Below are 15,390 nucleotides of genomic sequence, written 5' to 3'. Positions count from 1 at the left end.
TAGCTATGAGGAGAGGTTGGATAAACTCGGATTGTTTTCACTGGAACGATGGAGGTGGAGGGGTGACATGATAGAGGTTTACAAAGTTATGAGCGGCATGGACAGAGTGGATAGTCAGAAGCTTTTTCCCAGGGTGGAAGAGTCAGTTGCTAGGGGGCATAGGTTTAAGGTGCAAGGGGCAAAGTTTAGAGGGGATGTGCAAGGCAAGTTCTTTACACAGAGGGTGGTGAGTGCCTGGAACTTGCTGCCGGGGGAGGTGGTGGAAGTAGGTACGATAGCGACGTTTAAGAGGCATCCTGACAAATACATGAATAGGATGGGAATAGAGGGATATGGTCCCCGGAAGTGCAGAAGGTTTTAGTTTAGGCAGGCATCAAGATCGGCGCAGGCTTGGAGGGCCGAATGGCCTGTTCCTGTGCTGTTCTTTGTTCAAAGAATTATCTACTGACAGCTGTCAGTCCAACTTTGCCTCAACCACCATCAGCATATTTCCATTGAATGCATCCAAGATGCATTACCTCATGCTTCTCCACACAAGATTCCATCTACATCTTTCTGCCTGCTTTGCTAACCCATCCCTTAGGGGTTAACAAACCCCTACTTTTGTGACTATCTCATTGCAGGCTTGAAATGAGTCTTGCAATCTGCTTAATTTTCATTATTGGACTAGATGACATATAACTCAAGATTACTTTTTACCCACCTTTATTCCACCTGGAATAACCTTATTCATGGGGTAGATTGATGGAACCATTTAACCATTTCAGTACAGTGGCACTCTGGTGCAATAGAACATAAGTGATAGAATCCCTTTGAGACACATTTGTTCCATATCATAAATGTCTGTATCCTGTGCGAGATTTCCCTAGAGTGATCAATATTACAGTGGACATGTGCTTTGTTGCATGGTTGTTGTATGTTTGGAACACTGGCTGCCTAAAAGTGAATATCAGTGCTTAAATTACATCATACCACAATAAAGAAATTTAGTAGTTTATAAAAGTTATCAATAGCCTGGGATGAGGTTAAAAATTGGCAGAGTTTTGAAAAAAGTTCAATGTTCATTGGATAATACTATTCCATAATATTACTGCAATCTGTAAAATAAAACCATGATGACATTTATACTGTGATAGTCATCGCAAATGTAGCAGCTGCTCATTCACAGCTCACTGTTCATCCAAAACTGCTGCCAGTATCCAAACTTGCACCCAGTCCAGGTGTTCCATCACCCCTGTGCTCACTGATCTACTTTGGCTCCCATGCTACAACGCCACTGAAGTAGGGAATCGTGGGATAATTAGCAAGAAGAATGCTAAAAAATGTTAACACTGCTAGATAGGCCACTGAAGTAGAACATCGCTAACGCTACAAATGATGTATTATCTCAAGTTAAAATTCTCATCCTTATTTTCAAACCCCTCCATGGCCTCGCCCAACTATCTCTAATCTCCTCCTGTCTGCAACCTTCCGAGATATCTGCGTTCCTCCAATTATGGCCTCTTGAGCATCCTTGATTTTCTTTGTTCCACCATCAATGGCTGTGCCTTCAGCTGCCTAGGTCCTAAGCGTGGGAATTCCTTCTCTATCCCTCTCTCCTCCTTTGAGACATTCCTTAAAAGCTACCTCTTTAACCAAGGTTTTGGTCTCTTATCCTAATATTGCCTTATGAGGCTCAGTGTCAAATTTTGCTTGGTAAGCACTCCTGTGCAGTGACTTGGAATGTTTTACTGTGTTAAAGATCCTATATAAATGCAAGTTATTGTTGTTTACACAGTGTGTGTCGCAAACTACAACAATCCTCTATGTAGAACTTTGGATATACATATGACCAACTTACCCCATCCATAGTTAATTTGTCTGGAGCAAAAACTACTCTAACATAGCGTTTGTTCACTACTTCCAACCTGTCCACCTGGCAACAAAAAAAAAATATTGTCAGTCATTAAAATACCTCATCAAACCACCAAATTATCTTCAGCTTTACAGTCTCAAAGAAACTCAAGGAATGTGACTTTCATCAACCCATTTATTAGACCTTCAACTGAAAGTAGGGAGGTTTACAAGGATGGCAAATAAGAACACAAGAATGAAAAAAAAAAAAGGAACATTAGGGCATTCAGCCCGAGCCCGCTCTGCCATTCAATGAAATCTTCTACTTCACCATCTTCCTGCACTATCACCATAACCCTTGATGTCTTTCTTTCTTTCTTTTCTTTCTTTTGGGCCTCCTTATCTCGAGAGACAATGGATACGCGCCTGGAGGTGGTCAGTGGTTTGTATGGAGTGACCTCTCCATGGCGCATGCCTGGGCAAATTTATGGAGGTTGAGAGTTGCCCAGTCGTCAAAACCCCCCTCTCGGCCTTTCTGGTGGGGTCCAAAGGAGTGCAGGACACGACGTTTGGCACCAGTATGGCTGCAGGAACTGCCGGAAACATGCCAAAGGTGACACATGACCGCCTACGGGGTTCCGCTCCGGATTTTCTGTTAGGGTTTACTCCCTTAGCCTTGGTCTCTCCCGAGACGCCCACAAGGCAGTGGGGTTGTTGGGGCCCCTACACAGGTGTAGGATGGTGCCGGTGGGAGGAGGGGATGCAAGGGGGAGGGGTAGAGGGAGGGGGTGGGGGGGGGTGCAGGGGAAGGGGGTGCGGGGTGAAGATGGTGCGGGGGGGGGGGGCGGGCTGGGACGGGGTTGTGAGGGGGTGAGCTGAGAGGGTGGAGCAGGGAAGGGGGGTAAAGGGGGGGGAGGGGGGGTGGAATCTGGTGCAGGTAATAAGCCATTTCCTCAGTGCCCACCATCGACGTCCGGAAAGCTCATCTACGTCCTTCGGGAGGTGAAGCATCATTTGGCAGACTTAGAGGTGGTTACATTTGCTAAGGGTTTTTTGCAGTGGTTTAAATAAAGGCATGCAGCATTGCCGACAGTGTGCTGCAGATGCTCTCCGAGCCATCTCCCGCGGGCGCTTTTAAGTTGCGGCCGGGGGGGCCGTTCGTGGATGTTTTGGGTGTTCGGGGCACCTTTTCACAGGACTTCTCTCGGGTCCCGCAGCTCCTGCTTCACCTCAATGGACTTACCGCATGCCGTGGCTGCAGACACTCTGGACTGTGAAGACAGCAGGATCGGAGATTAAAGTATCGGCAGCTGTTCTCGTCAGTTTCATCCGGATCAATTTCATTGAGAAAACAAAGAGCAGGTGTGGCTGGGGGAGGGCAGTGGGCCCAGGTAACATACACTAAACTAACTGTTAACTTTTAGGTAGGTCTTTAATACGTAGAAATCTATCGATCTCAGTCTTGAACATACTCAACAGCTGAGCCTCCACAGCCCTCTGAAGCAGAGAATTGCAAAAATACGCCACCCTCTGACTGAAGAAATACCTTATCTCAGTCCTAAATGGCCTGCCCCTTATTCTGAGACTGTGTTGCCTGGTTCTTGACTCCGCAGCCAAGGGAAACATGCTTCCTGCATCAATCCTGTCAAACCCTGTAAGAAGCAGCTTTTTAAAAGAAGACACCCTATTCTTTCCAATCCATTTAGATTCTGAATAGTCCAAATAGAGTAGCCAGGAAGAAACTTTTTCCCTTCGTGGAGGTGTCAATAACCGGGGGCATAGATTTAAGGTAAGAGGCAGGGGGTTTAGAGGGGATTTGAAGAAAAGATTTTTTCACCCAGAGGCTGGTTGGAATCTGGAACACACTGCCTGAAGGGGTGGTAGAGGCAGGAACCCTCAACATTTGAGAAGTATTTAGATGAAAGCCTTGAATGCTAAAGCATTCAAGGCTAAGGGTCAAGTGCTAGAAAATGGGATTAGAATAGATATTTGCTTGATGGCCAGCACAGACACGATGGGTCGAAGGGCCTGTTTTTGTGCTGTATAACTCTGACTCTGACTCAAATACCCAACTTTTATTAAAGACCATTAAAAAAAAACAAGCATTCTTCAATTTAATTTTTTTTTTAACAAAAAGTACATGTATTTACATGAATAATTCTGTTCCCAAAATCTTGTATAGCCCACCTCCACACAACCTTCATTTCAGCAACTTCTGTTTTCCTCCACATGTTTTTGGACCCATTTGTGTGGGAATCCCCCCCAAAATTTTCCTTATTTTTGGAATTACTGAAAATTGAAATTACTGCCAGTCAACCTATCTGCAGTAAAGTACTTTTACAAAAATGTCTGTTTCAGTCACAACCAGTTTAGCATGTAGGTGTATGCAATGTTATAGAGCATTCTGATATCCCAAGACCGTTTGATATGTAGAGATCTGAAAAGTACACCCGAAAGTTTGGACCACACTCTGCCTGTAGAACGCTGACAGAAAACACTCCCAGGCAGCTCTGTTCCAAACAGGGAAGATTCCAAATTCGGAAAATATCCCCATGCAGGCAGATGTGGGATTTCCGATTTATTGTGTGGTAATGATTATTTGCAAAATATCTGTCTACTAAACTTTCAACAAGCACTCCACTAACTGGCAACCTAAACATTTAGAACTCTTATTTTAAATAGAAGTTGAAGTACCCCTGCAGAGCCAAGCTGATTTCTTCTGACTATGTTGAACCTGGAATAGCATTCACTGGATCAATTATTTAAAATGCTGGTAAGCAGAGCACTTTGTTGAATCTAATGCCAGCTGGTTACTGTAGGCTCAACATGTACACTGTTCCCAATTAGAAAAGAGAATGCCAGATTTCAGTGGCTCAGTGTATGTTTTTCAGTGATTTAAGCAGCCAGTCAGCATTTCTACCCATATGTCAGCATTTAACAAGAAAAGTCAGCTTTTTTCCCCCACTGGGAATGGAGGCTGTTGGGTATCAATCTATCAGTTTGGTTATAGAATGGTACAGAAGACTATGAGAACCAAATCAGATCAGTTTGAGAGTAGGACGAACAGCTAACGGATCTAACCAGATCAACTAAACTGGACTAAAGACCATAAAACCAATTAATCAAATCCATAGGAACATTTCACATCATACAACCTAAAGATAAACAAACCAATTCAAGATCAGCTGTGAGGTAGATGTGAAGTAGATGTGATAAGCAGAGTTATTTTGTAGCAATGAGCTGAGGAAGTGAGAATCTTCACAATTAGGTGAATCTACCAAAAATGACAAAAACTGCTGTACTTTTAAAAGTTTATAAGGGTAGGCTAACTCTTTTATAGTTGCTGCCAAAAAAGTACACTTTTTCTAAATACAATGTTGTAATTTTTTCTAGTGAACATGAAGTATTAGTCAATGTTTTAAAAGTGTTACAATGAGAAACAATCTCTATGACACATTAAGATTACTGAAAGAACCCTAAAATTACAATTGAAGTCCTGGAAATCTATTGTACCAAAGATAGGTTTTGACATAATCAGAGACCATGAAACAATGTCTCTAATCATGCTGCCTCCAGATATATACAGCTGATCAGAAAATAGAATTTCATATCAAGAATTCCAATTGAATGTATATTTGTAAACTATATTTGATAGAAGACAATAATTTGAAATATGACGTGCACATTTTACATATCAAAGTTTGTTTCTCTAAACAGAAGAACAATACATTTTACTATATTTTATCACTTACAATTCCTTTAGCGAGGTAATTATTGACAAAGTCCTTCCAGGTAACTTCTCGGCCAACATTCCTGAAGAAAATGTAATAAGCAACAGTTGCCCAAAATGCCACACCTCCTATAAAGTAAAATCGAAATTCTTTATCGTCCCATGGAATATCACCCTAGAAAGTAAAAAAAAAGGATCTTACATTATATGATGTGAGTGAACTACAACATCCAGCAATTTAGATCAAACAAAAAGTTTATATGCATAAATAACTGCTTGATTGAAATACTAAAGTTCAAATTAACTGCATGTGAAAATTACACAGCATTTCCTGGAGCAACAAATGCTATAGCACTAGACACCCACTACAAATCTCAATTCTAGTCGTTACTGATATTCAGAATTAGATTTCATTGCAGTCAAATTCCACAACTTGCACTTATATAGCACCTTTAACGCAGTAAAATCTCACAGGAGTGTTATCAAAGAAAATTTGACAAAACTAGTTCCAGTCTTTCACATTGCTCCTGTGCACTTGTCAAATGATGAATTAAGCAACAATACTGACGATATTCAGAGAGGCCAAAGGTTGACCTCCTTATCTAAACATGAAGTGCAAATACAGAACATTCAGAAACAAGCATTTTACGGTTCTTAAAGAAAACATTTCTTTGCGGTAATAAGGTACACCACCTGTTATCATTCTATGGGCTTTTGGAACTCTTCCTCAAAAGGCAGTGGAAGCAGAGTCTTTGAATATTTTTAAGGCAGAGGTAGATTGATTCTTGATAAGCAAGAGGGTGAAAGGTTTTTGAGGGTAGGCAGGAATGCGGAGTTGAGGTTACAATCAGAGCAGCCATGATCTTATTGAATGGTGGAGCAGGCTGGAGGGACTAAGTGGCCTACTACTTCTCCTAATTCGTATAAATGCAATGATCAGACAAGTATGTAACAAAAGCAGAATGGTATTAATGGGGGATTTTAATTTTCATACAGCTTGGCATAAGCAGACTAGCACATGACAGAAAGGTAGCAAAGTTCTTGAGTGTGTCAGAATAGCCTTCTGCAACTTGTCCTAGAATCAACAAGGCGCATGCCATACTAAATTTAGTAATGAGTCAGATTTAGTTGACAGTCTAATGGTTTGTGACCATTTATCCAATAGTGATCATAATATGATAGAGTTTAACACACTGTTTGGAAGTTGCTGCTTCGCATTCCTCCCTAAGATTCTAGGTTTAGGTAATGTTGACTTTAATGCAATGAGACAGAGACTGCCCACGGTAAACTGGACAAATCTGTTAATGTATAAAATGACAGGTCAGTTGGAGTTCAAAAAAGAATTTGCGATACAGAACCAGCTTTGCATCCCCAAGGGGCAAGATCTCTACTTGCTAAAAAAGACAGCTTTGGGCGACTAAAGAGACAACAAAAAACTAAAAGAAAAAGCATACAAAAAAAAAGTAAAAAAAAAAGCACAGCTCCTGCGAATGGGAATCGCAAAGGGTGCCAAAACAGATAATAAGAGCTACAAATAGGGCTATTGAATAGAAACTTGCAAGGGATATCAAAATCAACTCAAAAGGTTTTACATTTATGTTCGGAAAAAGAGGGTGGTCAGGAGCAACACGGACCCCATGAAAACTGACCAAGAAGACATTGTCAATGAAAATACAGAAATGACGGACACGTTGAATAATTACTTTGTGTCAGTATTTACAGTAGAGGAAGAGGTTAGAATGCCAGATATCTCAAGAAAACTAATACTGAATCAGTGATAGGTACCCAACAAAATTAACATAAGCCGTAAACAGTAATGTTTAAACAGTAATGGAGAAATTAATGGCACTAAAAAGTGACAAATCCTCAGGACGAGATGGCTTCCATCTCATATTTGTAAAGTAAGTAGTTGAGAACACTGAAGATTTCCAACTCTAATCTTCCAAGGTTCTCTCAATTCTGGAACTGTTCCTTTTGATTAGATAATTGTACATGTCACTCCTTCTTCTTTGGCCTCCTTGTCTCGGGAGACAATGGGCAAGCGCCTGGAGGTGGTCAGTGGTTTGTGGAGCAGCGCCTGGAGTGGCTATGAAGGCCGATACTAGAGTGACAGACTCTTCCACAGGTGCTGCAGAAAAAATTGGTTGTCGGGGCTGTTACACAGTTGGCTCTCTCCTTGCGCTTCTGTCTTTTTCCTGCCAACTGCTAAGTCTCTCCGACTCACCACACTTTAGCCCCGCCTTTATAGCTGCCCGCTCCATGTCACTCCACTATTTAAGAAAGGAGGGAGGGGGAAATCAAGGAATTATAGACCAGTTAGCCTAACATCTGTTGTCAGGAAATTACCAGAGTCTATACTTAAGGATAGAGTTGCTGAACAAATTTTCAACTAATCAGAGAAAGCCAGCACGAATTTGTAAAGGGTAGGTCTTTCCTGGGGTACTCGATAGAATATTTTGAAGAGGTGACTAAAGTAGTGGACAAGGGAATGTCTTTGGATGTTATTTATATGGACTTCCAGAAGGCATCTGATAAAAGTCCCTCATAAGAGACTGTTAGCTAAAGTTGAAGCTCATGGAATTGAAGCCAAATTATAAACCTGGCTAAGAAATTTACTGAGCAGCAGAATGCAGAGAGTAGGAATAATGGGCAGGTATTCCAGTTGGCAGCATGTGATTAGTGACATCCCGAAAAGATCTGTGTAGGGGCCTCGACTATTCACTGTATTTATTAACAACTTAGTTTATGCGATAGAAAACCACATATCCAAGTTTGCTGATGACAAAGATAGGTAGCACTGTAAGCAATGTAGACGGAAGCATAAAATTATAAAGAGATACCGATAGATCAAGTGAATGGGCAAAACTGTAACAGATGGATTTCAATGTAGTCAAGTGTGAGGTCATCCACTTTGGACCTAAATAGGATAGAACTTTCTAAATGGTGAAAAGCTAGAAACCGTGGCAGTCCAAAAAGACTTGGGGCAATTTGAGTTTTCACAGTCGGATTAAAACAAGTATTTCCAGCAATTACCTTTTGTAATCTGGCCCACCAGGTAGAGTCATCCTTTCTGCTTCCTTTCTTTCCTCCACTTCCACCACCTGCACCATTTTTCCCAGAAGGCTGAGAATTTGTGGATTTTGCTTCTGAGAAATATGTAACAAATTAATATCAATGAGGAACAGTCTCCATTTCTAACTGGTTAGGTTTGCAAACACTGTAGGTATTCAATGAGGAATAGTTGAAAATTCAATTTATTTAGCTTGTTAGAAAGACTTTATGAACTACTGTGTGTAACTATTATGCAAATTATGTACTAGCAGAGGTTGTTTATAAGTGCAATATTCTAAGGAAGCCACAGTTTTGGTGTATTAATTTCAACCCAAGCAAAAATTCTAAATTCATGAAGATCATTTGGAAATGATATGATGCCAATAAACATGTTAATACCTTTCGACTCACTGGATGACCCATTGGATTCACTTGCTCTTTTGGATTTTTTGTTTGGAAAATATTTGTCAAAACCTGTGAGAAATAATACATTTATAAATAATGCATATTAATACATTAATATAAAAATCAGTTGAACAACAAGTAGGGGAAAATTTTACAGACCCCCCCTCCCCACCCGATGTCAAGGGTCGTGGCAGAGTGGGGTGCTGGAAAATGCCTCCTGGAGAGGCCCGCCAGGAAGGTCCAGCCCGATATTGCCAGCGGCGTTGAGGCCTCGTGGCGGCAGCCCTGCCGTTTGGCGACGGGAGCCAAATATAAATATGTAAATTAATTTAAATAACCAAATAAATTACCTTCTCACTCCCGCTGTCTGTCCCGGTGCGATATTGGTGCCCAGTGGCCGGCACTCCTGCGCCTTCGGATCCCCATCCGGGGATCCGAGGTGGAACACTGGTGGGGAGGGGGATGCAGGTATGTTTCTCAGTGCGGGGTGGGGGGGGAGAAAGAGAGAGCGGGGTCAAAATATCATTGGTGTAGGGGATGGTGGGAAGGGTTAGAGTGTAAAGTTTATGCACAGGGTGGGGGGGGGGGGGGGGGAAAGAGAAGGGGAGGTTAGGTGGATAAGTAAATACTTTTATGGTTATTGGGAGGGTGGGAGAGGGGCAGAATAAACACATTTTTTAAAATTAAAGTTGTCTTTAAATATTTAAATTGAAAGTTAGGGCTCAAAGCCCTTTAAAAATAGCATCAGAGCCTGTGCAAAGGCAGCTGGCACCATTGCCGTGGACGGACCGCCCGCCCCCTCCATGTCATCTGGGAAGGCGGTCTGCCCCGGCTTTTAAATGAGCCGCCACATTTAATATCGCGGCAGCTCCGCGACGTACAGCCCGCATGGGCAGGCCACCATTGTTTTCATCCACCGCCATTTTTGGTAGCGGAAGTATAAATTCCAGCCCGTAGTGTGAGCTCAATTAAAACTTTCCAGGCAACACTAAGAATGAATATTAAAACCCACTATTCAGCCTTGTGTTGGAGGTGCAGTTTCAATTCAGGTGATCCTGGTGTGGATATCCTTTGACGTCGCCACCCAAGGTGATATATCCCTCAATCCTGTTGCTTGTTTACTGGGCAACTCAACCCTAAACCCTTCCCATTTCATAAAATCAGGTTGATTTTGTCATCAATTTTTTCCTGTGGTCTTGGAATCATCAGAACACTACTAACTGAAAAATATGAGATATTGAATTATCAAAGGAGTAGAAATTATGCTAGCCATGACTAGTTAGCCCCTGCATTCACAATTACTATTTTGAATAAAAAGTTGAGATTGGTAAACCCAGTCCAGTCATCTCTACAGATGCTGCTATTACCACGTTTCTCAATTCGGGAGATGTACTGGAGTACAAGAAGCGAGATACAAATTATAATCTATAGTTAACTTAAATTTTATCTACTGAAAAGTTAGACTGCTTTATAGTATTTCCATTTTGTATTTAACCATTTTTCAGCAAAGAATTTTTTTTTTTTTTTTTAATTCATTCACAAGCTGGGGGTATTGCTGGCAAAGCCAGCATTCATTAACCACCTATCTTGAACCGCTATTGTCCATGAGGTAAAGATACACCTACAGTGTTGTTATGTAGGGAGTCCCAGTATTTTGACGCAGTGATGAAGAAGGAATGACATTATATACCCAAGTCAGGATGGTGAGAAACTTGGTGTAGAACTCAGCGGTGCTGGTGTCCACATGCGCCTGTTGCCCTTACAATCCAGAGACCATTAGCCTTGATTTCTTTTTACAATGCTAGTTTTATTTTATGACTTAACGAATACCAATTCATACTTCCACAGTATTCTGTGAACAAAATGGATGCAAATCCAAAAACTTGTTTTTACAAGGTACCAAATAGATTCCAAAAGAGGGAAGAGAGTTTTTTTTTTTAAGATCATGGATGGGCAGCTGCAACCTATTGCTTGCAATTCCTGCGCCATGTGGAAACTCCAGGATGTGACTTGAGTGACTATGTGTATAGTAAGTGTCTTCAGCTGCTTCAACTCCAGCTTAGGATTTCTGAGCTTCAGGGGCAGCTGGAGTCATTGAGGTGCATCTGGGAGCAGGAGAGTTTCCTGTACTTTCCATGAGGTGGTCACCCCACAGGCAGTAAGAGTTCAGGATACTAGATGCGTTGCCATCTGGAAGAGTAGGAAGAGGCAGGAGGTGCAGTAGTCTTCAGGGCGTGTGCCACTCTCAAACAGGTACTCAGCATTGGAGACGGCTGGGAGTGGCGACACCATGAAGGAGTGCAGTCTAGACATGGCACCAATGGGCAAGGGAATGTGTAGGAGGGAGCAGCAAAGTGTAGAAAATCAGTTGTTATAGGTGATTCCATAGTCAGGGTCAGACAGGTATTGCCTCCCTGGTGCCAGGGTAAAGGACATCACAGAAGGGGTAGGTGCAGGATATTCTGCATGGGGAGTGAACCAGATTCTGTGGTACAAGTTGGTATCAATGACATAGCAAGGGCAGGTATTGAGGTCCTGTGGTCAGATTTTCAAGAACTAGGAAGGAAGTTAAAGAATAGGACCTTGAAGATAGCAACCTCTGGATTACTTCCAGTGCCAGTGAGAGGAAGGATCAATGTGTGGTGTGAAGCATGGCACAGGAGGGAGGGCTTCCGATTCTTGGGACCTGTTCTGAGGCAGAAGGTACCTGTTCAAAAGGGATGGGTTGGGGGATGGGCACCAGCATTTAGAAGTAGAAAAGGGGAATAATGCATAAAATGAGAGTGTTGAACTGTACAACAGAAGGGAGTAGTTACATATTAGATACTGCAAATTGAGCAGGGCCATGAGGAATGTAAAGACAGGATTACAGTTAAAGGCCTGCTCAGGTCATGAAAAAAAAAACCTGACCCGAACCCGACAGAACCACATCGGACCCGAGCCCGACCCAGCCCGGGTCCCTCCATTTTTTCCCGTGCCCGACCTGACCACGGAATGTTCCCTTGACCTTGCAACTCCCAATCTGCAGGAAGCTGCAGCATGAGCATGACGACATCATAGAGATGCTCACTCACTCACTGCCCAGACTCAGTTTCCCTCCTTGAGGTCCCGGACACCCAGCTCAGGTAGGTTTTTTACTTTTGACACTTACCAGCAGAGCAAAATGCAATTCTTGCTGTGTGCGTCCAACATGGACCCGGCCGACCCGGACCTGGCCCGACCCAACCCGAGCCCGAAAGCCAGACCCAGAAGAGGAACCGACCCGGACTCATGTCGCCAGGTCCTGTCGGGTTCAGTCGGGTAGCATAGCAGGCCTTTAATTACAATGCATTTACGTAAACGCACAATGTGTAGTATGGGAATATGATGTAGTGGCAATAATAGAAACATGGCTTAGAATGGTGAGAACTGGGCACTTAATATACAAGGCAGATCACCACCACCTTCTCAAGGGCAATTAGGGATGGGCAATAAATGCTGGCCTTGCCAATGATGCTCACATCCCCCGAACGAATATAAAAAAAAGTGTTTAGAAAAGGTAGAGAAGGGAAAAAAGGGAGGTGGGGTAGCAGTGCTGATTAGGGAAGATGAAATGTTGGAAAGAGGGGACAAGGACAGAATCCATTTGGTTAGAGTTGGGAAGCAAAAAGGTATGATCATGTTACTGGCTGTATTCTGTAGGCTTTCAAATAGGGAGAGGGAGATAGAGGAACAAATCTGCAGGGAAATCACAGAGACGTGCAAGAACTATAGAGTGGTGATATGGGAGATTCTAATTACCCAAATATTGATTAGAGTAAAAGGAAAATGGCCGGGGGGGGGGGGGGGGGGTGGTGGGGAGGAGAAGGAATTTCTGGATTGTATTCAGGAGAACTTCCTTGATTAGTATGTTCTTGGCCTAACTAGGAAGGAGGCATTGCTGGATCTGGTGCTGGGAAATGAGGTGGACCAAGCGTCGGTGGGGGAACACTTGGGTAAGAGCGATCATATCATAAGGTTTAGATTGTTAATGCAGAAAAGCAAGGAACAAAATAAGGCAGAATGTCTAGATTGGAAAAGGGCTACTTTCAATGCGATAAGAAGGGATCTAGACAGGATAAGATTAAACCAAAGTTTGACAGGAAAAATTGTAAAGGAACAATGCGTTATCTTTAAGGAAGAGATGCTTCAGTTACAGGCTAGGTACATTCCAACAAGGACGAGAGGTAGGGGAACCAAAAATAGGACCCCATGGATGACAAGGGAGATAGAGTTTATGATGAAACAAAAAACAAAAAAGAGGGTGTACGATGCATGTCAGGTGAATTCTTCAAGTGAGAACCAGACCAAACACAATAAGTTGAGAGGGGAGGTGAAAAGGAAAATAAGACTGCCAAAGAGAGAACACAAGAATAGAATGTCAGTCAACGTAAAAGGGAACCCAAAAATCTTCTACCGACAAGTAAATAGTAAGCAGGTAGTAAGGGGTGGAGTGGGCCCTATAAGGGACAAAGAGGGTAATATATGCTTAGAGGCACAGGGCAAAGCTAGAATACTTAATAAGTACTTTGCATTGGTGTTTACTAAGGAAGAGGAATCTGACAAAATATCAGTAGAAGGAGAGAGAATTGGGGCAATGGATAGGCTAAAAATTGAGAGAGTGGATGTACTGGAAAGGCTGGCTGTGCTTAGGGTAGATAGGTCAGCTGGTCCAGATGGCTTGCATCCCAGGTTGCTAAAGGAAGTGGAGTTGGAGATTGCAGAGGGGCTTGCCATAATCTTCCAATCTTCCCCAGACAAAGAGGAGGTGCCAAAGGATTGGAGAGTGGCAAATATGACACCCTTATTCAAGAAAGGATGCAAGGATAGGCCTAGCAACTACAGACCAGTTAGTTTATCAGTGGTGGGCAAGGTTTTAGAAACAATAATCAAGGAAAATAAAATCAACAGGCATTTGGACAGGTTTGAGTTAATTAAGGATAGGCCGCATGGATTTGTAAAAGGGAGATCATGACTGACCGATCTAATTGAATCTTTTGATGAACAGTGAAAGTTGATGAAGGGAAAGCGGAATCTTCCTATGCGATGGATGTTATCTATGAGGATTTTAAGAAAGTGTTTGATAAAGTACCACATAAAAGGCTGCTTAACAAAATTGAGGCTCATGGAATAGGAGGGTCGGTGTCCAATTGGATAAAAAAATTGGCTCAAGGACAGAAAACATCGAGTCATGGTAAATGGCTGTTTTTCAGACTAGAGGAGGAAGACAGTGGTGTTCCCCAAGGGGCAGTGCTGGGACCACTGTTTTTTTTTGCTATATATAAATGACTCGGATCTTGGAACACAGTGCAGAATTTCAAAATTTGCCGATGATACCAAATTTAGAGGAGTGGCAAACAGTGAGGATGATATGAACTGCCTGCAACAGGACATTGATAGGCTAACAGAGCAGGCAGACAGGAGGTAAATGGAATTTAATACAGACAAGTGTGAAGTGATGCGTTTTTACAGAAGGAATAGACCAAGGCAATATAGACTTAATGGCGCAGTTCTGAAGAGTGTGCAGAGACAGAGGGACCGGGAGCTGCATGTGTTTCGATCTTTGAAAGTGGCAGGACATATTGAGAGAGTGGTTAGCAAAGTATATAGGATCTTCGCCTTCATAAATACAGGCAGAGTAGAAAAGCAAGGAAGTTATGCTGAACGTTTATAAAGCTCTGGTTAGGCCCCAACTACACTTTAGGAAAGATGTGAGGTTACTTGACAAGGTGCAAAAGAGATTTACCAGAATGGTTCCGGAGTGGGGATTCTAGTTACAAGGTTAGGTGATGCTGTTCCAGTCAAAAATTGATTGTGATTGATTATGCTGCCAGATTGCACTGTTTGATGAGAGATTTTACATTTTGGATTATGCTAATTAGTTTGTGCAGAAACTTCAGCATAACTTCACTGAGAACAAAGAGCACAGAATTAATTATAAGGGACAAAAATGTTTCCAAACACTGTGCAGAATTAAAACAAAAGTATTGAGAGAATACAATTTGCCGAATGAATTACCAGTGTAGAAACATACCAGTACATTCTCTCCACTAAGTGTATATTATTGGGCTCAAATTGCATAGATTTTATGTGCTTAGTAAAAAGAAGTTTTGTAAAATATGTTTTTTTTTTTACTGAAAATCATATTCTCTCCTTGGAGCAAAGGAGATTTAGGGAAGATTTGATAGAGGTATATAGGTAATGACAGGCTTAGATAAGCTAGACAAGGAAAAGCTGTTCCCATTAACTAATGGTACAAAGACTCGGGGCCACAGATTGAAGGTGTGGGGCAAGAAATGCAAGGGAAATATGAGGAAGACCTTTCTTTACGCAGAAAATGGTAATGATCTGGA

General features: G+C 42.2%; 1 protein-coding gene across 1 annotated transcript in view; it reads right to left on the bottom strand.

Moving 5' to 3' along the window:
* LOC137369773 (mitochondrial inner membrane m-AAA protease component AFG3L2-like) overlaps positions 1-15,390 on the bottom strand; it is an 86,126-nt gene that overhangs the window by 63,237 nt on the left and 7,499 nt on the right. The window contains 4 exon segments of the mRNA XM_068031216.1: positions 1,841-1,915; positions 5,586-5,738; positions 8,597-8,709; positions 9,014-9,088. Coding sequence (XP_067887317.1) covers positions 1,841-1,915; positions 5,586-5,738; positions 8,597-8,709; positions 9,014-9,088 — 416 coding nt within the window.

The sequence above is a fragment of the Heterodontus francisci genome, chromosome 5 (genome assembly GCF_036365525.1).
Source record: "Heterodontus francisci isolate sHetFra1 chromosome 5, sHetFra1.hap1, whole genome shotgun sequence".
Lineage (NCBI taxonomy): Eukaryota > Metazoa > Chordata > Chondrichthyes > Heterodontiformes > Heterodontidae > Heterodontus > Heterodontus francisci.
The sequence above is the reverse complement of the archived record's forward strand: the minus strand, read 5'-3'. Positions and strand labels throughout refer to the sequence as shown.